Source organism: Sorex fumeus, unplaced genomic scaffold (genome assembly GCF_029834395.1).
Source record: "Sorex fumeus unplaced genomic scaffold, SorFum_2.1 ptg000231l, whole genome shotgun sequence".
Taxonomy (NCBI): domain Eukaryota; kingdom Metazoa; phylum Chordata; class Mammalia; order Eulipotyphla; family Soricidae; genus Sorex; species Sorex fumeus.
This window is the reverse complement of record NW_026606288.1, coordinates 302-27,795: the sequence shown is the minus strand read 5'-3', so window position 1 is coordinate 27,795 and position 27,494 is coordinate 302. Positions and strand designations below refer to the sequence as shown.

At 50.2% G+C, this 27,494-nt stretch overlaps 1 protein-coding gene across 1 annotated transcript; it reads right to left on the bottom strand.

The window, feature by feature from the left end:
• VWF (von Willebrand factor) lies at nucleotides 1–27,494 on the bottom strand (the record flags this gene model as incomplete). The annotated part of the gene is made up of 10 exons (XM_056108652.1): nucleotides 1–220; nucleotides 1,613–1,710; nucleotides 4,461–4,500; nucleotides 5,012–5,140; nucleotides 7,893–7,991; nucleotides 17,806–17,922; nucleotides 18,362–18,402; nucleotides 20,054–20,234; nucleotides 20,916–21,026; nucleotides 27,345–27,494. Coding segments are annotated over 10 exons (1,155 nt in total), but the record flags the coding sequence as incomplete, so codon positions are not given.

The following is a 27,494-nucleotide window of genomic DNA, read 5'->3' as shown; positions in this document are numbered from 1 at the left end:
GAGGGGTCGCCCGTCCAGGGGCGCGGCGGCCTCACTTGCTGCACTTCCGGGGGCTGCACTTGCACTGCAGCGCGTTGAGGATCTCGTGGTAGACGACGGAGCCATTGGTGCAGCGCAGGGGCACCCGCATGGGCTCCGTGCGGCTGGGCGAGCAGCAGGAGCACTGGTCCTGCACGTCCTCCGTGTCGATGGAGTACACGGCCTTGCTGGCACACTTGCCCTGCGGGAGAGCAGCGTCAGCCTCCCTGAGGGGCCCTGTGCCCCATCTGCAGCCGGGAAACCCAGCTTGGGGGGAGGGGGGTGTCTGTGAAAAGGGACAGCCCCCCAGATGCCAGCGCAGTCTCCCTCCAGACCCCTCCCCCCACGCGGTGCCCACGCCCGGGGTCTTGAAGGAACACTGCAGCCTCTGCAAAGGAGGTGCTGGTGTCTCTGGTCTCCTCTTCTTTGTTTTTAAAGTTCCTAATTGCCCGGGCCTCCTACCCCTGTTCTCTCTGGCCTTGGAGGACTGGTCAATGGTTGGAATCTATCACAAGTGTGTGTCGGGCAGAGGGAACAGAGGGCAGGTAAGATGAGAAGGAACCAATATGACAATAATAGTTTGGAATGATCTAGCTGGACAAGAACTGAGTGTTAAAAGGTAAAGGGATATTCCAGATAACCTGTAAATATCTATATTGCAAACGCTCAAGCAAATCGATGAACAACAGGAGGACAGTGACAGTGACAATGACCAAAAGGAGAGAGACAGAAACAAGGACAGAGGAAAAGAGGAGAAAAGTGCCTGCCATAGAGGCAGGTTGTGTGTGTGTGTGTGTGTAGGGGTGAGGGGTGGGGGTGATGGGAGGGAACCTGGGGACACCGGTGCTGGGAAATTTACATTGGTGGAGGGATGGGTGTTGGAACACTGTAGGGCTGAAATCTAATCATGAACAGCCTTGTAAGGGTCCATCTCACAGTGATTCATTTTTAAAATGAGTACTTCCAGGTGTAGCCTAAAAATAATAAGGAAAAAGAGGAGGAACAGGATAAGGAGGAGGAAGAAGAAGAGGAGGAGGAGGAAGAAGAAGAGGAGGAGGAAGAGGAGGAGGAGAAGAAAGAGCAGGCGAAGGAAGAGGAGCAGGAAGAAAGGAAGGAAGAGGAAGAGAAGGAAGAGGAGGAGGAGGAAGAAGAAGAGGAGAAAGAGGAGGAGAAGGAAGAAAGGAGGAGGAAGAGGAGGAGGAGGACAAGGAAGAGAAAAAAGAGGAGGAAGAGAAGGAGAGGAGGAAGAGGAGGAGGAAGAAAAGGAGGAGGAAGGAGGAAAAGGAGAAGGAGAAAGAAGAGGAGGAAGAGGAAGAGGAAGAAAAGAAGAAGGAGGAGGGAGAAGAGGAGCAGGAGGAGGAGGAGGAGGAGGAAGAAGAAGAAGAAGAAGAAGAGGAGGAGGAGGAGGAGGAGGAGGAAGAAGAAGAAGAAGAGGAGGAAGACAAGGAGGCTACTTGTCTTGCTTCTACTTCCACTTCTTTTTCCTGTGAATTTCTCGCTCCTTCAACATGCAACACAAGAGAAGCGAACAGCTAAGGATGCTCACTCTCCCCCACTCCCACCAGCAGGGTCCTTCTGAAGCCAAGACCCTCACCTGGCAGTAATGAATGTCCACTTCCACTTCCGACTTACAGCTCTCCACTTTGACATACTGCAGCCTGGCAGTGATGTCCTTGCACTCAGGTTCCTCACCTACAGAACGGGTGAGAGTGGGGATCTGGGGGGCCAGCCGGGCTTCTGTGGTACCCCTTCCCGCCCACACAGAGGGAGCAGAGTGAAATTCTCCCGTTCACTTCTGCTGGCCCCAGCCCTTCCTGTCCAGAGGCAGAGCTGACACTGGGTTTAACTCACTTATCGGGGCCATCTTAATTGCAGGCGTAGCCTAGATTCCCCAAGCCTTGATGAGGGAGATGGATGGATATTGGCTTTTACACAGTTGCAGACTCTAAATATCCAATCATGAGGGCAGCTAATGCCACTCTCTTATGCTTATAACTATATCCAGAAGCTCGTGAGCAATGAAAATAGCCAATAAGTAGAATTAATTTCTATCCACTCCTGCCTATAGAGAAGAGGCAAGGCCAATGTCACGGTCACATAAGAACAGCCACTGCCAAGACGATTCTCGGGAACTTCCCTCCCTACCCCCACCACAATGGACTCTTCTCTCTGGGCACTGTCTTGTCTGGTCACTGGACTGTGCTTCCTTCCAACCAGGGGTTAGTGGCAATCAGATCTAAATTCTACACTTGGCGCACCAAGATTTTTAGAGTTCTGAGACTGAATGCCAGCCTCAGCATGCCCTACCCCACCCCTTCAGAGCCTGGGAGTTTTTTCCTTTAGATTTGGATGGCTCCAAATCTAAGTCAATGCTAACTACATATTGGAATCGTTCCACTTCCAAGTAATTTCATTGAGAAGTGAAAGCCTGCCAAGGATATGAAGAGAACTAATAAATTTGCAAACATTGGGGTCAACAGGCTGTATTCCCTGGCTATTGATTTCAGCCCCTAAGCCTGGTCTGTCACCCTTTGGAGGGGCCTCTCAACAGGCCAACCTCCTGGACCAACAAACACCCCTTGTTAATTTTGCAGAGAGTGGTCTCCTTGCCCAGTTCCACGTGTGGTACACTGAAGAGAATTCATCTTCTCTGACCAAGTCCTGACTTGACACACTTAAACCCTTCAAAAAGAGATGCTAGAAAGATGCTTTCTGGGTCTCTGATCTCCACCTATCACAATTTGGTCGCAGGAATTGGTTTTCAGAACCATCAGAGTAAACACTCAATGACTAACCATCAAAGGGACACACAGTGATGATTCTGTAACTGCATCTCATGGGAATTCATTTTAAAATATTTTTAAAAAATTAAAAAACTTTGAGGGCTGGGGTTATAGTACAGCGGGGACGATGTTTGCCTTGCACGTGGCTGACCCGGGTTCGATCCCCAGCATCACATATGGTCCTCCAAAGCACCGCCAGGAGTGATTCCTGAGTGCAGAGCCAAGAGCAAACCCTGAGCATTGCTAGGTCTGACCCAAAAAGCAAAAAAAATTAATTAATTAATTAATTAAAATTAAAATTAAAAAAATAAAATTAAAAAAACTTTAAAGAGACACACATTCTCATTCTCCCTATACCCACTCCCCAAAAGGAGCGAAACAAAATAAAGGGAAGGAAACTAAATGAGAAACAAACCAAAAGTCATTCGTTAACCCAGGCAAGCCATCATTCTCTGTAGGAAAGGTTGCATTGACATTAGGATTCTGAAAGTCATGAGTGTGCATGAACCAGGGAGATGTGTGAAGTGTCCTTTTGGTATGCAGGCTTGTGGGATGCATCTCCAGAGCTTCTGCTGTGAGCTACTGGGATCAATCTCTGTAACCTAGCTGCAGGGTCAAGAGAGGCCAAGTGTGAGCAGGAAAGAGGACCAACTTAGACCCGCCTTACAAATCCTAGAGAGGGCAATGTTCTTTATAGCCCCACAGAACATAGTGGGGGCAAATGTTAACTGGTTAGTCTTCTTCATGCCCAAAATACCTGGCTGACATCCCATAAAGAATAAATGTGGGCAGGGCCGGAGTGATAGTACAGCGGGTAGGGTGTTTGTCTTGCACGCAGCCAACCCAGGTTCAATCCCCAGCATCCCATAGGGTCCTCCAAGCACTGCCAGGAGTAATTCTTGAGTGCAGAGCCAGGAGCAAACCATGAGCATTGCTGGGTGTGACTCAAGAAGCAAAAAAAAAAAAGAAGAAGAAGAAGAAGAAATGTGGAGCCAGAGAGATAATACAGTAAGGTACCTGCCTTGCACATGGCCAATTGGGGTCTGATCCCCGGCACCATGTATGTCCCCCAGCACTGCCAGGAGTGATCACTGTGCACAGAGGGTGTGGCCCAACTAGCAAAAATAAGGGAAAGTGTACTTAGTATCTGCTTTCTCAATATGGATCAAGTGAGTCTGTCTTCAAGGAACTCTCGTTGAAGAGAGGAGATAATTCTCTATGAGCAACTCAGATTCTATCTGGGAAAAGATCACTCAAGGCTAGGCAATAAGAAGGGAATCAGGGGGGCTGAAACGATAGCACAGTGGGTGGGGCGTTTGCCTTGCACTCGGCCAACCCGGGTTCGATTCTCAGCATCCCATATGGTCCCCCTAGCACCGCCAGGAATAATTCCTGAGTGCAGAGCCAGGAGTAATGCCTGTGCATCACCGGGTGTGAACCAAAAGGAAAAAAAAAAAGGGAATCAGGGAGGAGACCATGCAATTGTCTTTTGAAAGGTCTAAGCCAGGGGAAATCTAAGAGGACATTCAAGAACTATTCCCATTGATCATGATCACAGGCCAATGATGGAGAAATGGCAATTGATTAAGCTGACTCCAAAGATCAGTACCTGCACTTGGTCTGATGGTTTGCAAGAACAACGACTAGGGATGTACTTACAGGTGTCACAGCAGGTCCCGGGTATTTTCAAGACTTTTCCCTAAACAAACAGAAAACCCTCAGGTTAGGCACAAAAAGGACACAGGTCACTGCAGATCTCTGGGCTCACGGCCCTGAGTTTATGTCCCCAGACCTGAACCATGGTTTCCCAGGACAAATTTGAGCAGACAGATCTCCCCGCCTGCGCAGACTGAAACCATCCCGATTATGCTCAATCGCTCCCAATTTTGTCTGTGGGATAAGCATTCCCAGAGGAGCATGGAAATCCATTCATGTTCCACAGGCCCACGCAAGGATCTGAGATTCAGTCTCCTGGGGCCTGGGAGGGGAAGCTTATAGTTCTCTGAAGCACTGTGGAGCATAACGTTTTTGTCTCTCTGTCCAACTTTGATATTACAGTTTCAAAAAAATTTCAAAATAAGTCAAGGACCTCCCCGAGCCCCTGAAAAATCCCGTGAGAGCTGCACTGCGTGCTGTTGCCTGGGACCCTGTTCTGAGAATGGAAAGTGGAGGCTGACTGGGGAAAGCAGAGCCTGAGCTCCGCCACTCACCCCCTCGGCCAGACACTTCTGCTCATCAAAGGGAGGGCAGCCCGTGACCCTCTTCTCCCAGATGTACTCTCCTCTCTCATTGACCTTGCAGAAGTGGGTGTCACAACCATCCTGAAGTGTCTCATCACGCTGAAAGGAAAGAGCAGAAGTGGGGCCGGAGTGTAGTACAGCAGTAGTACAGTACAGTTTGCCTTATATGCGGGCAACCCGGGTTGGATTCCCAGCATCCCATATGGGCCCCTGAGCACTACCAAGAGTAATTCCTGAGTGCAGAAGCAAGAGGCAACCCCTGAGCATTACCAGGTATGACAAGAAGAAAGAAAGAAAGAAAGAAAGAAAGAAAGAAAGAAAGAAAGAAAGAAAGAAAGAAAGAAAGAAAGAGAGGAAAGGAGGGAGGGAAAGAGGAAGGAAGGAAGGAAGGAAGGAAGGAAGGAAGGAAGGAAGGAAGGAAAAAAAGGAGGAAGATAGGGAGGGAAGGAGGTAGGGAGGGAGGAAATAAAGGAAGGAAAGAAGGAAGGGAGGAAGGGAGGAAGGGAGGAAGGGAGGAAGGAAGGAAGGAAGGAAGGGAGGGAGGGAGGAAGGAAGGAAGGAAGGAAGGAAGGAAGGAAGGAAGGAAAGGAGGGAGGGAGGAAAGAAGGAAAAAAGAAAGGAAGGGATGGAAGAACGAAGAGAAGGAAGGAAGAAAGGAAGGAAAGAAGGGAGGAAGGGAGGAAGGAAGGAAGGATGGAAGGAAGGAAGGATGGAAGGAAGGAAGGAAGGAAGGAAGGAAGGAAGGAAGGAAGGAAGGAAGAAGGAAGGAGTGAGCATAAGTGAGTAGGGCACACTCCAAGAAAATACTTGGGTTCCAAGGTTTCTTCAAACCATGATCTTGACTCCTTGGAGGAGTTTGGAACAAAAGAGAGACAGGGTTGCATCTACACACCCAGGAAATAGACTAGAGATGGAATCCCAGTTGTCCAATACATTTACTAGAAACAGATGCATAAATAGAGTGTGTCCCCAGGACCTCCGGGCCACTTGGAACCCTCATGACTGAATGCACAGGAAGAGCTAACATCATAATCATAATCAAGATCTGAACAAGAGTGTTACTCTTGGGTGATAGTGCCTGCGTCACCAGCAAATTCAGACTTTCATAGGTCAGAGTTTACTTCACCCTGATTGCTTGTCCAGTCTCACTGACAAATCAAAGCTGGGAAAAAAATCTAAAATCTCAACCAACTCCTGGGGGTATGGTGCCGCAGCAGGTCAATCTGTACCTGTGAGGCGAGTGCATCAGCAGCCTGATGGCGCCTTCAGACTTCCAGATACCCCAAAATTGCTGCTGTGCCTTTGGCCAGACCCCAAAAACTTGGGGCAAAGTTTACCAAGAAAGTAAATGGCCAAAAGTTAGGTATGTGGGAGACACACCCACAAACCACCTCCAGCTCAGCTATATAATTGGAGGCATGGCCTCTCTGGTTCCTGATTGAACTGCTTAATGGCCATGAACCCAGAGACTCAGAAACAAATCTCGAAACCCTGAGGCTTTTGGCAGAAATGTGTCCAGTCCCTGCAGTAGGTTACTATGCTGGGCCAACCCAGGTGGGAATAGATTTCGTGCCTTGGCCTGTTCCCCCTGACGGCCCAGTGGCCACCATCCTCCAGAGGCCACTGGACAGTCAGATTTGGGCCAGCAGTGATGAGATACGCAGGGCCTCATGGGATGGGGGTGGAGCCGGTCCTGTCCTCCCCACTCCAACAAGACCCCAAGTCATCACCCACAAACGGCCTCTCTGGCTCCTGATCAAGCTGCTTAACGACCATGATCCCAGAGGCTCAGAAACAAATCTCGAAACCCAGCGGCTTTCGGCAGAAATGTGTCCAGGCCCCACAGTAGGTCACTGTCGCCGCGTCACCCCAGGGGAGAAAGGGTGTTGTCACTCTTCCTACTCCCCCTTGGTGGTTCGGTGGCCGCCATCCTCCAGAGGCCATTGGACAGTCAGGCTTGGGCGCACAGTGACGAGACACGTTGGACCTCATGGGATGGGGGCAGAGCCGTCCTGTCCTCCTCACCCCAACGAGACCCTAAGTCATCGCCCACAAACGACCTCTCTGGCTCCTGATCAAGCTGCTTAATGGCCATGATCCCAGAGACTCAGAGCAAATCTCGGAACCCAGCAATTTTTTTGGCAGAAATCCCTCCATATTTAAGTGTTAAAATTTCAAAATTTCAAAATCGCTTGGCCACTACTGCAGCCACGCAACATCATATGTTATTCATAACCAGCAATAGAAAACAAATTGTCTACTGTTGCCTTTTCAGCAGATCTGAGTGTTGGGATAAAATCTCAAAATACTGAATGTGATCAAAGTAGAGAGAGAGTAATGTGGAAATTATCTGCCCCACAGGTAGGGGGAGGGTGTGGGAGGGGGGTATACTGGGGTTGTTGGGGGTGGAGAATGGGCACTGGTGAAGGTGTGGGTATTTCATTGTATGACCAAGACTTAGACCCGAAAGCTTTGTAACTGCTCTCACAGTGATTCAATAAATAAAATTATAAAAAATGAAAAAAATATGTAAGGTGGAGTTCATGCACAATTCAATCAGTTAATCAGTGGCTGAATAAATAGCAGTACTCCTACATTAAAAAAAATATCAACCAACTCCAAGTCATGGGACCATCCACCAACTACCCTCTTGTTGAGAAGAATGACACAATCACCAAAAGATGAAGGTCTATGCCTTCTCCGAGTGAGCCATCTTCTCTTTGCAAAATCAAAATGAAGCTGAGATGCACCCAAAGTTTGCCAAAGAAAAATTTTGTCCCATTCTCTTGAAGGAAAAAATCCCCAAACAGGAAGTGGATGGTGACAGGAAGTGGAGTTCCTATGCTCCCACCTTCAGTGTGAGGGTCTGTCCTCCCCGAAGCTGAATGGTGCAGGCTGTCGGCAGGCACCTTCCACAGCATTCTCCTTGGACCTTCTCTTCCTCGTAGGCCTGGCTCCAGGAGAAACAACAGGCTTAGTGATACTCCCACCTGAGGCCAGTTAGATTCATTTTGCCAGTCTCTCATCTTTCTCTCCCAGCAATTTACTAGATCTTAGAATGCCAACACCCAACTTCATCACATGTCCCCAAGACAGCTTTCCCTCCCTCCACCTGCTGACACTGCTTACCCTCCTATAACCTGAACTCTCCATCACACCTCCCCCTGGGCTCCAGACATACAGATTCAGTTGTTTATTTAACTGGCATTTCAAGAATTGTGTCCAAATTAGAGCTTGACCTTTTCCTCCCCCAAACCTAATCCTTCTTCAGTTTTTCCAATCATTCTCCTATCTCAGTGAATGGTCTTTATCTCCAAGTTGCTCAAGCCAGAAATCTGGGAGTCATCCATGACTCTTCCATTTTTCTCAACACAAAATTTAGAAAAGTGCATTTCAAACTCATCCACCGTTTGGTCACAACCAAAGTAACTCTGACACACCCTAGTTCAAGTAAATATATCCTACAATGGACTCTGTAATCATATTGATTTGTCTTCAAATATTGATTTATGCCCTTCTACCAGATGTTTCCCCATGTAATGGCAGAGTAGTTTATATTAAAACCTTATATTTATATTATAGTTATACTTTATATATTAAACTTACACGAAACTTCTGCACATAACAATTATAAACTACTAACAATGTTTTTCTTGCTTTTTTGGGTCACACCTGGCATTTCACAGGGGTTACTTCTGGCTCATGCTCTCAGGAATTACTCCTGGTGGTGCTCAGGGGACCATATGGGATGCTGGGAATCGAACCCAGGTTGGCCGCATGCAAGGCAAATGCCCTACCCACTATGCTATCGCTCCAGCCCTAACAAAATATTTAAGACAATTATGTAAAGACACTGGGTAGCCCAAATCAAGGATAAACCCTAGAAAATTTGATCATTGAAATAAGAAGTGATATTCATATTTATCTACACAATGGATTACTATGTCACAGTCACAGTCATGATCCTCCCATTGTTCATCGATTTGCTCCAGCAGGCCCGGTAACGTCTCCATTGTGAGACTTGTTGTTACTGTGTTTGGCATATCGAATATATCACGGGTATCTTGCCAGGCTTTGCCGCACGGGCGAGATACTCTCGGCAGCTTGCCAGGCTCTCTGAGAGGGGCAGAGAAATGGAACCCGGCTCAGCCGGGCCAGCTGTGCACAAGGCAAACACCCTACCGCTGTGCTACCGAGAGTATCTCGCCCACACAGCAAAGCCCGGCAAGCTACCCATGACGTATTCAACATGCCAAACACAGTAACAACAAGTCTCACAATGGAGATGTTACTGGGCCCACTCGAACAAATCGATGAACAACAGGAGGACAGTGCAGTGCTACAGTGCTCTTCATATTTAAGTGGATTTCTCAATGAAGACAGATTGTGTGTCATGAGACAACTGGAAATCAAGCACAAATCTGTCATTTTTATTTACCGGATGAGTCAGGGGACAGAGTTTGAAATGTCTTGAAAAGCTGGAAACGGAAGGGGCAAATCTCAGGAAGTCAGAAAAGAATACCCAAGACCATGCACAAAAAAGTCATTCAAATATTTGATTGAGCCCTGATCTATAAAAGCATGGGGGAGGCTCAAAGGATCTCTGGGGAGAAAAAAAAAGTGAGAGGTAAACATCAGAGCAAACTGAGCAAAATTTCCAGCTGCGACACAACGTAGAAGGACGATAGTTTACAGCCTGCTTCCCACCAAGCTCGAGGGGCTACAAAGAGTTCAGGTTTCCACTAACATTTCAGAAAGGCCAAACCTTAGTAATGAAGATGAGATAACAAGACAGAAAAATTCACCTTTAGACAAGAGGAATACTGAAATAGAGGCTCGCAAGATAGCTTAAAATCTAGCTTTCTTGAGTATGAAGTGTACTGTACTTAGAATAATCTAGTCACCAGCTAAAAATCAGTTTTAACATTCTTCAAAAGAAAGAAAAGAGGCGGCTGGAGTGATAGTACAGCGGGTAGGGTGGTTGCCTTGCACGCAACCAACCCGGGTTCGATTCCCAGCATCCCATATGGTCCCCCGAGCACCGCCAGGAGTGATTCCTGAGTGCATGAGCAAGGAGTAACCCTGTGCATCGCTGAGTGTGACCCAAAAAGCAAAAAAAAGAAAAAGAAAAAGAAAAAGAAAAAAAGAAAGGGAAAGAAAGAAAGAAAGAAAGAAAGAAAGAAAGAAAGAAAGAAAGAAAGAAGGAAGGAAAGAAAGAAAAGAATCACGTCTCATCAGCATGTCCCTCATGGTAAAATGTTTTATGCTAAGAAGTTGTTTAAAACATGATCTAGGGGCTGGAGCGATAGCACAGCGGGTAGGGCGTTTGCCTTGCACACAGCCAACATGACCGACACAGGTTCGATTCCCAGCACCCCATATGGTCCCCTGAGCACCGCCTGGAGCAATTCCTGAGTGCATGAGCCAGGAGTAACCCCTGAGCATCGCCGGGTGTGACCCAAAAGGCAAACAAAAAAAAATGATCTAAGTTTCAATCTTAAGAAATTAGTAAAAACCCACAGTAACTAGAAGTAGGGAAAAAATAAAAGTAACAGAAATAATAATAGAAGAGAAATATAATCAAAGGTTAAAATGACTAAAATAGTTTTGTTTTTCAGATCTTTAAAACCTTTGAAAAGATAAAGATAATAGATCTCTAATTTGACTTGTCAAGAAAAAATACAGATTACCAATTTAAGAATGACAACCTTTACATAACTACAAAGGACACAGATATTAAAAGTATTCAGGAGGCATAAGGAAGATATTATGTAGTACTGCAGCACTGTCCTCCCGTCGTTCATCTATTTGCTCGAGTGGGCCCAGTAACTTCTCCATTATGAGACTTCTTGTTACTGTGTTTGGTATATCGAATACGTCACGGGTAGCTTGCCAGGCTTTGCCGTGCGAGCAAGATACTCTTGGTAGCTTGCTGGGCTCTCCAAGAGGGGCAGAGGAATAGAACCCGACTTGACTGGCCAGCTGTTTTCAAGACAAACACCCTACCACTGTGCTATCGCTCCAGCCCAAAATTTTATGCGAATAAGCTTAGTTAAAATAAACAAATTCCATGAAAAATATTTAGCCAACTCAAGAAGAAATTAAAAAAAAAAAACCCTAAGGACTCCATTTTGTTTACAAATTTTAATTTTTGTTTGTTTGTTTGTTTGTTTGTTTGGGGGCCATACCCAATGATGCTCAATGGTTAATCCTGGCTCTGCACTCAGAAATTACTCCTAGCAGTTCTCAGGGGACCATATGGCATGCCAGGGATTCACCCTGGGTTGAGGGCATGCAAAGCAAGCGCCCTTCCTGTTGTACTATCTCTCTGGCCCCAATTTTAAAATGTTTGTTTTTTGTGTTTTAGCTATGCCTGGCAATGTTCAATGCATATTCCTGGCTCTGCACTAAGAAATTACTCCTTGTGGGGCTCGGAGGACCATATGGAGATTGGACCCAGGTCAGCCACATGCAAGGCAAGCACCCTACCAACTCTACTATCTCTCCGGCCCAAATTTTAATTTTTTAGTACAAAACTTTCCACCTGAAAAGTCAGACCTGAGGATTAATTGGTGAATTTTATCAAAAATCTCAGAAAGACAGTGGCCTCACGCCAGTGAGATTGGTCTATAATCAAAAAGTCCATCAAAGTAACGTGATTGTTGGTGGGCCATAAAGGAAAAAAGAAAGAACTTTTATCCACTGCTGGGGGGACTAGAGTTAGGCTCAATTCCTCTGAAGGAAAGTTTGGAGATGTCTCAAAAGTTAAAAATTCCACATGTCCCAGCATGTCCACTCCTGGGCATCTACTACACCAAGAGCACACAAACCTGAATCTGAAGGCCATTGACACACTTATGTTCTTCATAGGTATGCTATGCTATTCTTTATATGGTATGCTATGCTTAGAGTATCATGCTTCACTCAAGTGAGAGAAGGAATCCGGAGTTCCAACCTCCATTGATGATCGAGGATCAGGGACGCTGTCTCGTTTACCAAGATGTCAAAAATCAGATGGGCTGGGTATGTAATGCAATCTGAAGACAACCGCTGGACTAGAGCCGTTACGGACTGGATCCCACGGGATGTCAAAAGAACGCCTGGCCGCCCACCTATGAGATGGTTGGACTTCTTTCTCAAGACCCTGAATGAATAGTTTGATGCTTTTTGTGTTCCTGGAGCAAGCAGATGCCATTGGGCTACACTAGCACTTGGGAGAGACGAATGGAGATGTTACTGGCGTCAGCTCGAGCAAATCGATAAGCAATGGGATGACAAGTGATACAAGTGAATTGATGTTATTCACCAAGATCTGGACACACCCAAGTGTCCAGCAATAGAGGACCAGACAAAGAAATTGTAGTATAAACACCCACTGGAATACTACTCAGCTCTGAGGAAAGATGAAATCTTGCAATTTTCTACAACTTGGATGGAATTGGAAGGAGTCCTGTTAAGTGAAGTGAGTCGGAAAGAGTATGGTGGGTAGGGCACTTGCCTTGTATACATAAATCCAGGCTCAATCCACAGCATCCCTTATGGTCCCCCAAACCCCGCCAGGTGAGATCCCTGAGTACAAAGTGAGGAGTAACTCTTGAGCGTCACTTGGTGTGGCCCCCAAACAGAAAACAGAAAGACAAGAAAAAGGCAAATGCCAGATGCTCTCATTAATACACAGTGTACAAAGAAATAGAGCAAGGGATTAGACCATCCTCAATGGAAACGAACCTTGAGATATGGTCAAGAGAACTATGCGTTAAGGATGCTAAGAGAGGAAGCTGAGGGAGGGACCATAGGATTGGTAAACAGAATGCAGCAGCACCACAAACACGAAACAATAATATCGGTACTCTTATAAAATAGCAACAATAGGGGCTGGAGCGATAGTACAGCGGGTAGGGCGTTTGCCTTGTACGTGGCCAACTCAGGTTCGAATCCCAGCATCCCATATGGTCCCCTGAGCACTGCCAGGCGTAATTCCTGAGTGCAAATCCAGGAGTAACCCCTGTGAATTGCTGGGTGTGACCCAAAAATAAAATAAAATAAAATTGCAGCAATAAATATTTTTAAATTTGGAGGATATAATAGCAATCTCACATAAACTCTTCGGTCAATAGAAGAGAAGAGGAAACAAGTCTGACATCTCTTATTGATTCCAGCATGGCGCTGGTACCAAAACCTCACAGATGTGTTCAAAGAGAAATAAATTAGAGACCTGTCATTCTTGATCATAGATTTAAAAAAATCTTTAATGCAATGTTGGCAAAAGGATCTTACAGCAGATTAAATTAAAAGGGATAACACATCATGGCAAATGGGATTTATCAAAAGAATGAAAGGCAGTTGGCAATCTAAAATCAATCAATGCAATTCCTCTTGTTAACAGAATGAAGGGAAAAAATCATACGATCATCTTTCTATGAAAGTAAAACTGCCTGACAAAATTCAATACCCATTCCAGAAAAAGAAAAGGTGCTCCATTAAATAAGGGATATAAGAGAGAGTCTTCAATTGGAGAAAAGGCACACAGATTTCCTATTTAATGATGAAATGTTGAATTAATTCTCTCCCTGGTCAGAAACAAAACACCCTCAATGCATCTAGTCAGCATTAGCCTGCAGGTAACAGCCAATGAAAGAGAAAAAAAAGGAAAATATACTGCAAAGGAAGAAGTGAAAACAAACGTTCTTTTACAATATTATCCAAAACATATAAAAAGTAGGGAATCATGTTTAACAAACTGTGTGCAAGACACCTACATTAAACCCCACAAATGACCACAGACGAATAGTAAAGGTCTCCATAATGGAGGCATGTGCTAAGTATGACCATATTGCCAAGAGGCCCACGCTTTCCAGATGGATTCAAAACAGTCCCGCACACCTCCAATGAAAGCACGTTTCTATAAAACTGGAGGAGATGGCTGCAAATTTATAGGGAAAGGGAATGGACCTAAGATAGACAAAACAATCTTGAAAAAAGAAGAAAGGTTGAAGGATTTCCACTTCTGGTTTCAGGACTTAACTATAAAGCTCCAGTAATCAAGACAATGTGTGGAGCTCACCAGGGGCGGGAGGCCAGGGAACTCAGCCAGGAGATCAGGAAAGAGCGTGGAGCCACAGAAGGGCACACGCAGAGCCAGCTCCAGCGTTTTCAACTTTCAGTCCATTCATTTTTTTTTTTTAAACAAAGGCGCCAACTAAACCCACTAAGGAAAGGGCAGACTTGGAACCAATGATGGTGGAAACACTAGTCACTGCATTGGGGCAGGAGGCAGGAATCACCTCAATCCCTACTGCACACAGTTACTTTTTAAACACAGAAACATTAATTCCTGGTGGTTCATAGACATGAAAACAATAGTACTTCTCCAATGAAACATAAAGGAATCTCTTTCTGATCTTAAAGTAGACCAGAATTTCTTAAATGGGAAATGAAAGTCACAACCTATAAAAAAAGAAAAAAAAGAAAGAAAAAAAAAGTAAACATTGATAAGCTAACCTTTATGAAAATTGAAAACTCTTAAGTCTTCAAAAGACACAATGATGTTTGAATTCATTCCCCACCCCTACACTTCCCTACACACACAGACACACAGAGAGATACACAGATGCGCGCGCGCGCGCACACACACACACACACACACACACACACACACACACACCACTAGGCAGACAAAGAGCAAGAAAAGACAGAGGCCAGGCGTGACTGGAGGAAGAACCAGAGGGGTAAGAGGGTGTGGAAGGGAGTAGAAGGGACCATGATTTTAGGAGTGCATGAAGCTGTCCACTGCAGAACCCACTCACACATTAAAGGGAATAGCCCTTCCAGTCATGGTCTACCTGGCGGAGGAACACAGCTTCACATGTGACAGAGGCCGGTCACCGTGGACGCCTTCACGCGTCCGTAGGCTGCCATAGGCAAAGAATAGTTCCAGGTGGCCTAAGGTGGAACAGTCAGATAGGAGTGGCCCCTTCCTCAGCCTGTGGACCCAGGTTCCCAGTCAGCCAGCGAGAGCACTATGGGGAACCGTTCCCCACCCCCCACAGTGAGCTCTGCCTTCCTCCCCTCCAGGACAGCCATCCCCTAAACCTGGGGCCGAGGCACTTCTTGGACTCCATGTTGTAAACTGGACTTTTGCTCAAGACCTTCTGGTCTTGTCTCTCCTGCATCTCTCTCAGTGGCTCAATTCCTCCCCATTTCTCCCCCTGGAAGAAGTCGACACTCAGGGGCCAGAGTGCTAGCACAGCAGGTAGGGCATTTGCCTTGCACGCGGCCAACCCGGGTTCAATTCCCAGCATCCCACAGGGTCCCCTTGAGCACCGCCAGAAGTAATTCCTGAGTAGTGCAGAGCCAGGAGGAACCCCTGAGCACCGCTGGGTGTGACCCAAAAAGAAAAGAAAAAAAAAAAGTCGACACTCAAGCCAAGACTCAAGGTAAGCGTGGGGTCGTGTCCCTCGGGATGCCTTTTCGACACTCCATGTCATCTCTCCCTTAATGTTCCTTGATACCATCCACCAGGGCATGCCACCCTCTGCAGGCCTTGTCTCAGGAAAAATTGTCTGCTTTGGAAGCAAGATGGGTTCTGTGACACCAGGTGTTGATGGCGACGCCCACACTTTATCCTAACGAAAGCCCTTCCAGCAGAGCTGCTCTCTCCACTACCCGACACTCCCAATCCGTAGGAGGCCTCCGTGAAGCTTTTTCTGGCAGAGGATCTTGACCAGGTTGATGCAAAGGTATTTAGAAACCGATGTGGAGGGGCTGGAGTGATAGCACAGTGGGGAGGGCGTTTGCCTTGCACATGGCCGACCTGGGTTCAATTCCCAGCATCCCATAGGGTCCCCCGAGCACTGCCAGGAGTAATTCTTGAGTGCAGAGCCAGGAAGAACCCCTGTGTATCGCCGGGTGTGACCCAAAAAGCAAAATAAATAAATAAATGATAAAATATTCTAAAAAGAAAAATAAAACCGTTGTGGAGGGTGGAGAAAATTGTATCACCTTCTGAGCTGGCAGGCTGCAGCTCCCTCCAAGGCTGAACCACATGGAGATTAATCCCCTGGTCCCCTTTCTCTCCCCCTTGATCCTCACTGCTCAGTGCTCTCTGAGGCAGCATGGATGCAACTCCCCACTCAAGCCCAGATGTAAGTATTCAGGGGCGAGGGGTGGAAGTGTGTTACATGTAACATCAAACACACACACCAGCACATCCCAAACACTTAAACACTAACTGAGTTTTTTTGTTTAGTTTGGTTTGGTTTGGTTTGGAGGCCACACCAAACAGTGCTCAAGGCATACTCTTTTTTTACTCTTTTTTTTTTTTTTTGGCCTTTGGGGTCACACCCGGCGATGCACAGGGATTACTCCTGGCTTTTGCACTCAGGATCCTGGCGATGCTTGGGAGACCATATGGGATGCTGGGAATCAAACCTGGGTCGACCTCGTGCAAGGCAAATGCCCTACCCAATGTACTATCACTCCAGCCCCACAGGGCGTACCCTTGACTCTGCTCTCAGGGGTCACTCCTGTAGTGCTCAGGGGACCATACAAGATGCCAAGGATCCAACTGGGGCCGGCCATATGCAAGGCAAGGGCCCTTCCACTGCACCATCTCTCTAGGCCCAACTTGATTGTTTTAATTTTTTAAAAAGGGAGCGGGGAGAAGCAGGTCCTTAACTGGAGTTAGCATCTGAATTCACGGAGGCAAGCACATCGTCTCTGGAGCATCCAACCAGAAGCGAGACTGGAGCAATATATTCTTCAGGGACTAAGGTGCTCACCTTCCAGTGAAGGGGTCTCTGGTTTGATCTCCAGGGCTCGCTCCTGGGGCTGGAGCGATAGCACAGCAGGTAGGATGTTTGCCTTGCACGCAGCTGACCCGGGTTCAATTCCCAGCATCCCATATGGTCCCCCGAGCATCACCAGGAGTAATTCCTGAGTGCAGAGCCAGGAGTAACCCCTGACCATCGCTGGGTGTGACCCAAAAAAGGGGAAAAAAAAACACTCCAGGGTAGCTCCTGAATCAGGAACAACCTATGAGCACATTGGGTGGGTGAGGCCCAAATTACCACCACCATCACCACCTCTCCCTAAGAAAAAAAAAAAATTCACTGTGGCCCTATAGATGCATTTGCTCCCTGTGTATCTTTCCAAGACCGTTCTCAGAACAACGCCGAGGCCATGAGGACTGCAGATGAGAAAAGGAGCTCCTGGCCCAAAGAGTCTCAAGGGCACCTTCCTGTAGGACCCACACCTGTCGTCCATTCCGCTACCTCTGGGCATCTATACTTCCTCCAGACAAATTGCCAGACGCCAAGCCCCACAGCACTGCGAAATGAGGGAAGTAAAGGGGAATTTTCCTCTGATTTTCTTCCTCCTCTGTGCTGGAGTGATAGCACAGCGGGGAGGGCATTTGCCTTGCACGTGGCCAACCTGGGTTCCATTCCCAGCATCCCATAGGGTCCCCTGAGCACCGCCAGGGATAATTCCTAAATTCAGAGCCAGGAGGAACCCCTGTTCATTGCTGGGTGTGACCAAAAAAGAAAAAAGTACATAAATAAATATAAATAAATAAATAAATAAAATGCAGCAAGAGCATGTCAGGAACTGGAAAACGCCCCGATAATCATTTCGACGAGGGGCAATTTGGGCAGGTGACTCCAAGTATGCCAGTGGCTCTGTCACACTTCCTCCGACGACAAGTCCAGCCGTGTCCTACACACACCCCACCTGGCCCGCCCGGTCCATGCGTCCCGAGTCCTTACCGGCGGGCAGGCCTTGCACGTGGTCTTGCTGCATTCCAGCTTGAACCCTGACACGACGCCCTCCTCCAGGGTGCAGTGGCAGGAAGTGCACACGTCAATCATCAGGCTCTTCCCGGGCTGGAAACACACACGCGCGGGGTTCAGGCTTCCAGCCCCACAGCCCTGATCATCCTCGGGTCCCACCTCAGGACAGCGAGGGCGAGTGGGTTTTGGTGGGAGCCTTACAGATGAAAAATAAGGGGGTGGCTCCAGCATCTCTGGAGAAGGTATCTGACTTTGTTTTTCTTTTGGGGTCACACCCAGCGATGCTCAGGGGTTACTCCTGGCTCTGCACTCAGGAATTACTCCTGGCGGTGCTTGGGAGACCACATGGGATGCTGGGAATCGAACCTGGATTGGCCGCATACAAGGCAAACGCCCTACCTGCTGTGCTATTGCTCCAGCCCCTGATATCTGACTTTGTGCTGGCTGAGCGGATCCCCTTTTCAGCACTGCCCGCTCCCCGACTCCCCCTGCCCCTACCCGCCTCCTGGGGCAGGACAGGTCAGCAGCTCACCCCGATGATGGTTCCGTTGAGCACGCAGGCTTGCACAGGCTCTGGGGAGAGAGGAGCACCCAGGCTGGTGTGTGGGGGTCACAGGGTGAATTTCACCCACGGCAGCTCCCTAGGGGCCACCCCGCCCATCTGGAACCCCTCATCCCCCCAAGTCCCTGAGGGCTCTGGGGGGTCTTCCAGGAACTTGCTTTGTTGAAGGAACCCACACAGATAGTGAGAGTTGGAGAGTCTGGGCTTCTGAAAGAATAACGTTCCAGGGACCAGAGAGAGAGAATAATAAGCTGAGCATCCACTTTAAATGCTTGAGGTCTAGGTTTCATCTCCAGCACCCCAGAGACCCCCTGAGAGCAGCCAGTAGCGAATATTGGAGCACAGAGGTAGGAGTAGCAAAGATGCAGCAAAGAAAGAGAAATCACTGTATCACTGTCATCCTGTTGTTCATCGATTGCCTCGAGCAGGCCCCAGTAATGTCTCCTTCATCCTAGCCCTGAGATTTTAAAAAGTGCCACATTCGAGGCTCTATCAGGGTCAGGAGAATGAGACCCATCATTGTTACTGGTTTTCAGCATATTGAATACGCCATAGGGAGTTTACCAGACTCTGCTGTGTGGGCAGGATACTTTTGGTAGCCTGCCAAGTTCTCCAGAGTAAGAACTAGATAATAAGATGTTGCGCAGCTGCATTCGCTTCCAGGAGCAAGATTTTATAGTCTCTGGGTCTTGGCTGTTGATGGGAAAGAAAGAGAAGGAAGAGAGGAAGGGAGGGAGAGAGAGAGAGAGAGAGAGAGAGAGAGAGAGAGAGGAAGGAAGGAAGGAAGGAAGGAAGGAAGGAAGGAAGGAAGGAAGGAAGGAAGGAGAGAGTGGAAGGAAGGAAAGTGAGAAAGAAAAGAGAGAAAGAAAGAAAAGTGAGAAAGAAAAGAGAAAGGAAGGGGAGAAAGGAAGGAAAGGAGGGAAGGAAAGAGAAAGAAAGAAAGAAAGAAAGAAAGAAAGAAAGAAAGAAAGAAAGAGAGAGAGAGAAAGGAGAGAGAGAGGAAAAGAGGGAAAGGAGGAAGGGAGGGAGGTAGGGAGAGAGACAAAAAAGGAGGGAGAGAGAGAGGAAGGGATGAGAGGGAGAGAGGGAGGGAAGGGAGGAAGGGCAGGGAGGAAGGGAAATAAAGAAATTAATTCTCCTTGGCAAACTCTACATTGCAAGACAGAGATGCAAGAAGAGCAGAAAAGGAAGGGAGAGAGGTGGGGGTTGGTCTTGCGCTGGTTGACTGGGCCTGGACTGGGCGTTAGAACAGTGCCCCTTGGCAGAGGGTGAGAGTGAATTGGCAAAGGAGTGTGAGTGAATGAATGAATGAATGAGTATGCCAGTGAATGAGTGCGTGAATAAGCGAGAAGTGTGAATGAGTTCAGGCGTGGTTGAGCGAGTATGTGAATGAGTGAATGAGTGAGTGGGTGAGAGGGAAGGAGGTGTCCCGATGTCTCCATCCTCTCACTCACGGAAGGTGGCCCAGACCAGCCTCCTCTGTCCACAGTGGGACGGGGGAGCAGAGAGAAGTGGACACAGCGCTGAGCGACCCCCTGGGACCCCGCCCCTTCTCCCAGTAACAGCAGTGGGGAGCCAGGGCCCCGCCCACCCCTGGGCCCCGCCCACCTCCACGGCCCCGCCCACCTCCCTGGGCCCTGCCCACTCCCCCACCCAGCTCACCACAGCGACACACAGGGCAGCAGCCCTCCGTGTGGCAGGCCAGCTGGAAGCCCGTGGGGCAGGCCTGGACGTCCAACTGCGGGCAGGAGACGTTCTGCTGCTGCACGAAGACCTCCTCGTTGACGCGCACGCACTCGTGAATGATGCAGGGGTCCCGGGGGGAGGCCCAGCGAGAGCCCACCTGCAGGCAGAGCGAGCCACCAGTGGCCCGGCTCAAGGTCTCGTTCAAGGGGCTCAAGGTCTCGTTCAAGGGGGGCGTGGGGCCCTGCTGGGTCCTTGGGGGAGATGGGGGGTCTGGACCTGCCTAGACCAGCTCAGTGCCGAGAGTCGGACAGACACGGCCCACCCCCCAAGCCCGGGGTCAGCAGCTCGAGGGAAGTTGGAGGAAGCCCCTCGGCCGTTGGCTGCAAATAGGGCTGAGACCCCGGGCACAGTGGTATGACAGTGGCACTTAAGGGTGTGTGGACGGGAACCAACTCCCCTTGCCCAGCTGCCTCCTCGAGGGGTCCCCAAGGCCCCCAAGAGGACCACAGCGGGTGACCTGGAAGGCTGAGACCCCAACAGGCCAACGTGACTGGGTGGGATTGGGGGAACCCGAAAGGCAAAACACATGAAAGGTGGAAAACCAACCCCACCGCCCGACCCCCACTCGCGGAGAGGAAACTGGTCTTCTCCCCAGCTTTACAAACGTGACCCACAGCTGGGCCATCCCAAGCTGACCTGGGACCAACCGTGCCAGTCCCCCCCTCTCCCTCCCCACCACACCACCAGGCTCACATGCCCCCTTGAGGGTGTCAGCCCAGGGTCGGGAGCCCCCTGGCGCCCCCCCCCCCCCCGTACCCTCCTTCCTGCCACAACCTACGTTCTTCCAGGAAGACTGGGAGTCCCCCCTCGGGGAGCCGGTCATCACCTCACAGGCCGAGGGCAGGCACCGTCCACAGCACTCGCCCTCGCGCAGCACGTAGGTGAAGCCCTGGGGAAGAGGGGGCAGGGAGGTGTGAGGAGGGGCGGCTGCGGGGCTCCCAGCTGCCCCAGAGGCTCTCGTCTCACTCCGGGTCCCCAGGGCCCTCTGCCCTGCACCCGCTCCAGAGGCACCTTGCCTTGGGTGCTTTGAAGCCTTGCTCCAGAGCCCCCCCTAGAGGGTGCCCGTGGAGTGCTGCGTGTGTGCGTGTGTGTGCTTGTGTGTGTGTGTGTGTGTGTGTGTGTATGTGTGTATGTGTGTGTGTGTGTATTCTATCCACCCGGAGCCCCACATCCAGTCCCCAAGCCAGTGAAAGACGTCCCCGAGCGCCTTAGCACAGCCCACTGACTTGGTCTTGGTGGGGTCCACCACAAGGGCACCTCTCTGGCCGAGGGAGAACATTCCAGAAGCCTGGAATCTGCTCTGAGCAAAAAATCACTCTCCTGACAATGGGAGTGCCTGATTCCACCCACCCCGCCCACACACACGCGCACGCGCGCGCACACACACACACACACACACACACACACACACACACACACTTGCTCAAGTTCAGAGGCAGATGCCCCAGGGATATCACCCTGAGTTCCCTTGGCCATGACCTGGAAATATGGGGCACATAGAGAGACCCAGAGTTACAAGGCTAAGACCATCCTGCCCACCCACCATACACATACACACACACACACACACACACACACACACACGCAGAGCCCCAGAGTTATGGAGTCAAGATCATCCTGCCCCCAGCACCACACACACAGCCTGCAGGGAGAGTAGAACCCTGATGAGGGTTACCTCCAATCAGGCCTAAGCATGCAGCACTCCACGGGAACCCTCTAGGGGGCGCTCTGGATCGAGGTTTAAGAGCACACATGGCATGAGCAGTGTTCTGGGTACCCCAGGGGAAGGGCCCTGGCCCCCTCTTGGAGCTCTGTCCTTTGAAACAAGAAAGATCTGTCCACCTGGACAGGTGTGGGTGCCTCACCTACGCAGCCTGTACGACCTAGAAGGCCAAGCCAGGAGACACAGAGTGCCCGGCCATGGCTGCAGTCCCAGGGGAGAAGCAGGAGCTCTGGAAACTTGGCTCCACTTCACAGTCTCCAGGGGACCTGCCTGTACCCTGGCCCACGTCACGGAGGCGTCCCACAAGCGAGTCACCGGCCCACACCTCAGAACGCTGCTGACAGCACACCCTCCACTCTGACGCAGAACACGCCCGGGACCAGTGGGGAAAGACAGAAGGGCGTCCGCAATGCAGAACCAAGGGATGTGGATGCATCTTTCCCGTGGGCTGCCGTCTGGGACAGCTGTGGGTGCCCCGACCCAGCTGGAGTCCACAGACCCAGCCACCTTGCTCAAGCTTGGGTGACACCACCACACCACCCATCCTGCTTGCTTGCTTGCTTTTTTTCTTTCTTTCTTTCTTTCTTTCTTTCTTTCTTTCTTTCTTTCTTCTTCCTTTCTCTTTTTTTTTATTTAATGAATCACCGTGAGACAGTTACAGACTTCCAAACTTTTGTGATTTATGTTTCAGTCATACAATGATCGAGTACCCATCCCTCCACCAGTGCCCATTCTCCACCATCAATGTCCCCAGTATCCCTCCCGCCAGCCCACCTCATCCCCCCACCTCTGCCTCTGTGGCAGGCACATTCCCTCTTACTCTCTCCTTTTGGGTGTTATGGTTTGTAATGCAGGCCATCATGTTTTGTGGGAAGCCAAGAGCCCTCTCATAGACCCTGGCCGTGGTTCTCATGTTAGGAACTGCTTGGGACAGACATTGGTGACAGTCTCCCAGGACTTCCTGATCTCAGCGGATGCCTGATCTATAGCCACATAACATCAGGCTGACAGTTATCTTATCTGGCCTTATCTATAGTAACCTCCAGGATGTATCTACTGCCCTAAAACCCTTTGATATACAAATGTAAAACTCAGGATGCACCTACCGCCATAAGACCCTTTGATGTACGAATGTTTACCTTGAATGTTAGGTAAAGCTCTTGTTGCTGACCTTACCATGTATGGTTATATTGCTTCTGCTCCTGACTGGGCTGCCCCGACCCTATATAAACAGCCTGTATCCCTCAATAAAGGCTGTCCCTTTTTCTCTCTGTTTCTAAACTGTACTCTGTCTCTTGTGTCTTGTGTTCATTCGGTTGGTCCTTCCCTGCACCTACGGATCCTAGGGCCACCTCTGCGGGCCGGAGAGTGGTTTTGCGGGCCCCCCGCAATATTTGGTTCATAGTCTATTTTCGGGGCTGGAGCGATAGCACAGCGGGTAGGGCGTCTGCCTTGCACGCAGCCAACATGGCCGACCCGAGTTCGATTCCTCCGCCCCTCTCGGAGAGCCCGGCAAGCTACCGAGAGTATTCGATATGCCAGACACAGTAACAACAAAGTCTCCAATGGAGACGTTACTGGGCCCGCTCGAGCAAATCGATGATCAACGGGAGGGCCTTTACTTTACTTACTTTACTAGTCTATTTTCAGCATGCATCTCCTATCCCTAGCGATGCCTCCAACCATCACTTACTTAGTGGTCCCTTCTCTATCCCAGCTGCCTTTAACCACCCCCCCCCCCCCCGCGCGTGCGCGCACACACACACATACACACACACACACACACACACACACACACACACACACACACCCTGCTAGCCCTATTCACTCAGTTTAGACCTTGGACCTGTTTCCTCTGCAGTATTTCCCCAGACCCGATGGGGACAGAAGATGCAGTCCCCAGGCCCAGTTGAGCCCCCCGACTTCTCTCCATGAGAAATTCATGTCTCTGGGGCACAAAGATAGAATCAGACGGCTGGGACGGGGATGGACTCAGATGTAAAAGCCAATGGGGGCTTAGCTCGGATTCAAGTAGACGGTGGACCAGAGACGGGACGACGCCGAGCCTGCTTCCGGGGAAGAGTGGGAGCTGGGTCAGGTGGGCAGAGAGAAGCAGTGACAAACGGAGAGAAACGTTCCAGGAGCCCTGTGCATCCCTGCCCCACATAACTATGCTCCCCCGCGTCCCGTGTGAGCTGTGACACTGCATTTGGACGCATTCTCTGCAACAGCCCACCCATCCTGGAGCGCAGGCGACAGGCCCGCGGTGTGGAAATGGCTCCAGGAGGGCTCCCTGCACCTTGCTGGCAGGTGATCTCCCCGGTCCCCGTGGCCTGTGGGAGGAGATGGAGACCAGTGGGTTTCCAAAACTTAAGAGCTCCCCACGGGCACCCCTGGATACCACAGCATCATCCTCTCCCCCGGGGCCGGCAGCTTGGCTCCTCCCGGCCTCACAAGCACGGCAGGGCGAGCAGTTGCGGGCTCCAGCCGCCCCCCCACGCCCCTGCCCCCACTGCGGGGCTAACTCTCGGGCACCTCCACTCCCCACGCCAGCATCCAGCCATGCACTGCCCAGCCAGCACCTTCAACACCCTCTGCAAAAGCGCCCACAGGTGACCCAGAGCCGCCTGCTCCAGGGAGCCTGCTTCGATTTGGCTTGGGGGGAGCACATTCCTGGCTCCGCACTCGGGGATCCCTCCTGATCATGCATGGGGGGTCCCAATGGGGTCTGAAACCACAGACTGGGGTGGCCGGGTGCAACAGGTACAAGGCAAGCACCCTGCCCGTTCGCTGTACTCTGGCCCTGGTGACCTGCTTTGAACCTCACTGCCTCCCAGATAAGCAGGGGCCAGAGAGGAAGCCCAGTGGTTAGGGTACTTCATTTGCGACTGACCCAGGTTCAGTCCCAAACACTGCAGAAGCCCCCACCCCAGAGCCCCACCATGAGTGATCTCTGAGCACAGAGCCAGGGGTAAGCCCTGAGCACTGCCCAATACACACACACACACACACACACACACACACACACACACACACACACTCACCAGAAAAAAAACAGTAAACGCAATAAAACTCAGCCAGCCCAGCCGCAGCCACCACCCTCCCCTCAGCCCGACACCCCCTCCTAGGCCAGATCAGACCCCCCTGCACCAGGAAAGGGCTGCAAGTTCAGTGTCACCTGCTCTGGGATGAGACACAGGCTCGGGAGCACCGGGGATGTCTACCAGACCTCAAATCGAACACGCAGGGGCTGGAGCAATAACATAGCGGGGAGGGTGCCTGCCTTGCACGAGGCCGACCCAGGTTCGATTCCCAACATCCCATATGGTCCCCCAAGCAGACCGTGGAGTAATTTCTGCCAGGAGTAATTTCTGAGTGCAGAGCCAGGAGTAGCCCCTGTGCATCACCGGGTGTGACCCCCCCAAAAAAATTAATTAAATAAAAGAAACGCAAGAACAAAATGGAAGGAAGTTCACAGCCCAGCCCAAGGCAGAGTCCCTGCATTCAGCCCCAGGAATAGCAAAAGAGAAATTTAAAAGGAGATCCCTGAGCTAGAGAACTGGAAGTAGGGCATTTGCCTTGCATGTGGCCGGTCCAGGGTTGATATTAGGAACCCCATAGGTTCCCCTGAGCACCGCCAGGAATGACCCCTGTGCAGAGCCAAGAGTAAGCCCCGAGCATCACAGGATGTGGCCCCCCAAACAAAACCAAACCAAAATATTTCGGGACCTCTGCAACAAGAACTTACAAAGATGATTTCCTTAGTATCTCTGGTTTTGATTCGGGAGCTCCTCCCAGATGTTCAAGGAAACCTGCATTTCAGGGCTTTGAACCCAGAGTCCTCACCTAGCAAACTACATGCTCCAGTCCTGAGAGCAAGCTCCTTGGTCTTAGAAGTAGTTTTTACGTAGCACTGTAGCACTGTCCTCCCATTGTTCATCGATTTGCTCGAGAGGGCCCAGTAACGTCTCCATTGTGAGGCTTGTTGTTACTGTGTTTGGCATATCGAATACATCACGGGTAGCCTGCCAGGCTTTGCCGTGTGGGCGAGATACTCTCGGTAGCTTGCCGGGCTCTCTAAGAGGGGTGTAGGAATCAAACCTGGGTTGGCCGCATGCAAGGCAAATGCCCTTCCCGCTGTGTATCGCTCCAGCCCAGTTTCTACGTACTCTTCAAAAATATGTATTGTGGGGGCTGGAGCGATAGCACAGCGGGTAGGGCATTTGCCTTGCACGCAGCCAACATGGCCGACACAGGTTCAATTCCCAGCATCCCATAGGGTCCCCCGAGCACCGCCAGGAGTGATTCCTGAGTGCATGAGCCAGGAGTAACCCCTGAGCATCACTGGGTGTGACCCAAAAAGCAATATATATATATATATATATGTATTGTGAGGCCAGAGTAATAATACAGTGCATAGAGCGTTTGCCTTGCACACAGCCTACCCAAGTCCCACCCTTGGCATCCCATAGGGTCCCCTGAGCACCACCAGGAGTAATTCCTGAGTGCAGTTAGGAGTAATGCCTGAGCATCACTGGCTGTGACCACAAAAAGGTCACTAATAATAATAATAATAATAATAATACATACATACATACATACATTATTTGGGGGGGACTTGGGGATGATACAGGAACTGAGGCAGTTTACTTTGTAGGCAGGGGATACAGGTTCAATCCCCTGCACCTCATAGGGCCCTCATGAGCACCCATGAGTCACTCCTGAGCCCAAAGCCAGGTACTCCAGGTGTGACCCTGCCCCCAAGAAATCAATTAACATATATATATATTCATTTTTATTTATTTATTTATTTATTTTTGCTTTTTGGGTCACACCCAGTGATGCTCAGGAATTACTCCTGCCTCTGCACTCAGGAATTACTCCTGGCGGTGCTGGGGGACCATATGGGATGCTGGGGATCGAACCCGGGTCAGCCGCATGCAAGGCAAACGCCCTACCCGCTGTACTCCATTGTAGCACTGTAGCACTGTTCACTGCCCTCCCATTGTTCATCAAGTTGCCTGAGCGGGCACCAGTAATGCCTCCACTGTGAAACTTGTTGTTACTGTGTCTGGCATATCGAATACACCACGGGGAGCTTGCCAGGCTCTGCCGGGCGGGCGGGACACTCTCAGTAGCTTGCTAGCTTGCTGGGCTCTCCAAGAGAGACGGAGGAATCGAACCCAGGTCGGCCACATGCAAGGCAAACACCCTACCCGCTGTGCTATCGCTCCAGATATATATATATATATATATATATTTTTTTTTTTTTTTAATGAAATAAAGAGAGAGGTTGCCAGGTTGCCAGACCCTACTTCTCCCTGGCTCCAGTTCCTGGTTCCTCCTACTGCCTACCTCAAGCCTTGAACCAGAGTGGCCGGACCCTCGCCCACCCCCAGCGTCCCCCACCCACCCCCAGTGTCCCTCACTCACCCCAGCATCCCACCCCCATCGCCCCCACCCCCCACCCCCAGCGTCCCTCACCGAGCGGCAGCTGTCCTCGCAGGGCTTCTGGGAGCACTGGGCCACGCGCAGGCCCAGCACGGCGTCCTCCAGGTCCGTACAGGTGCAGGTGTTGCAGCCCTCCTCCCAGAACTGGCCCACGGGGTAGACGGTGCCGCGGTGGACGCACAC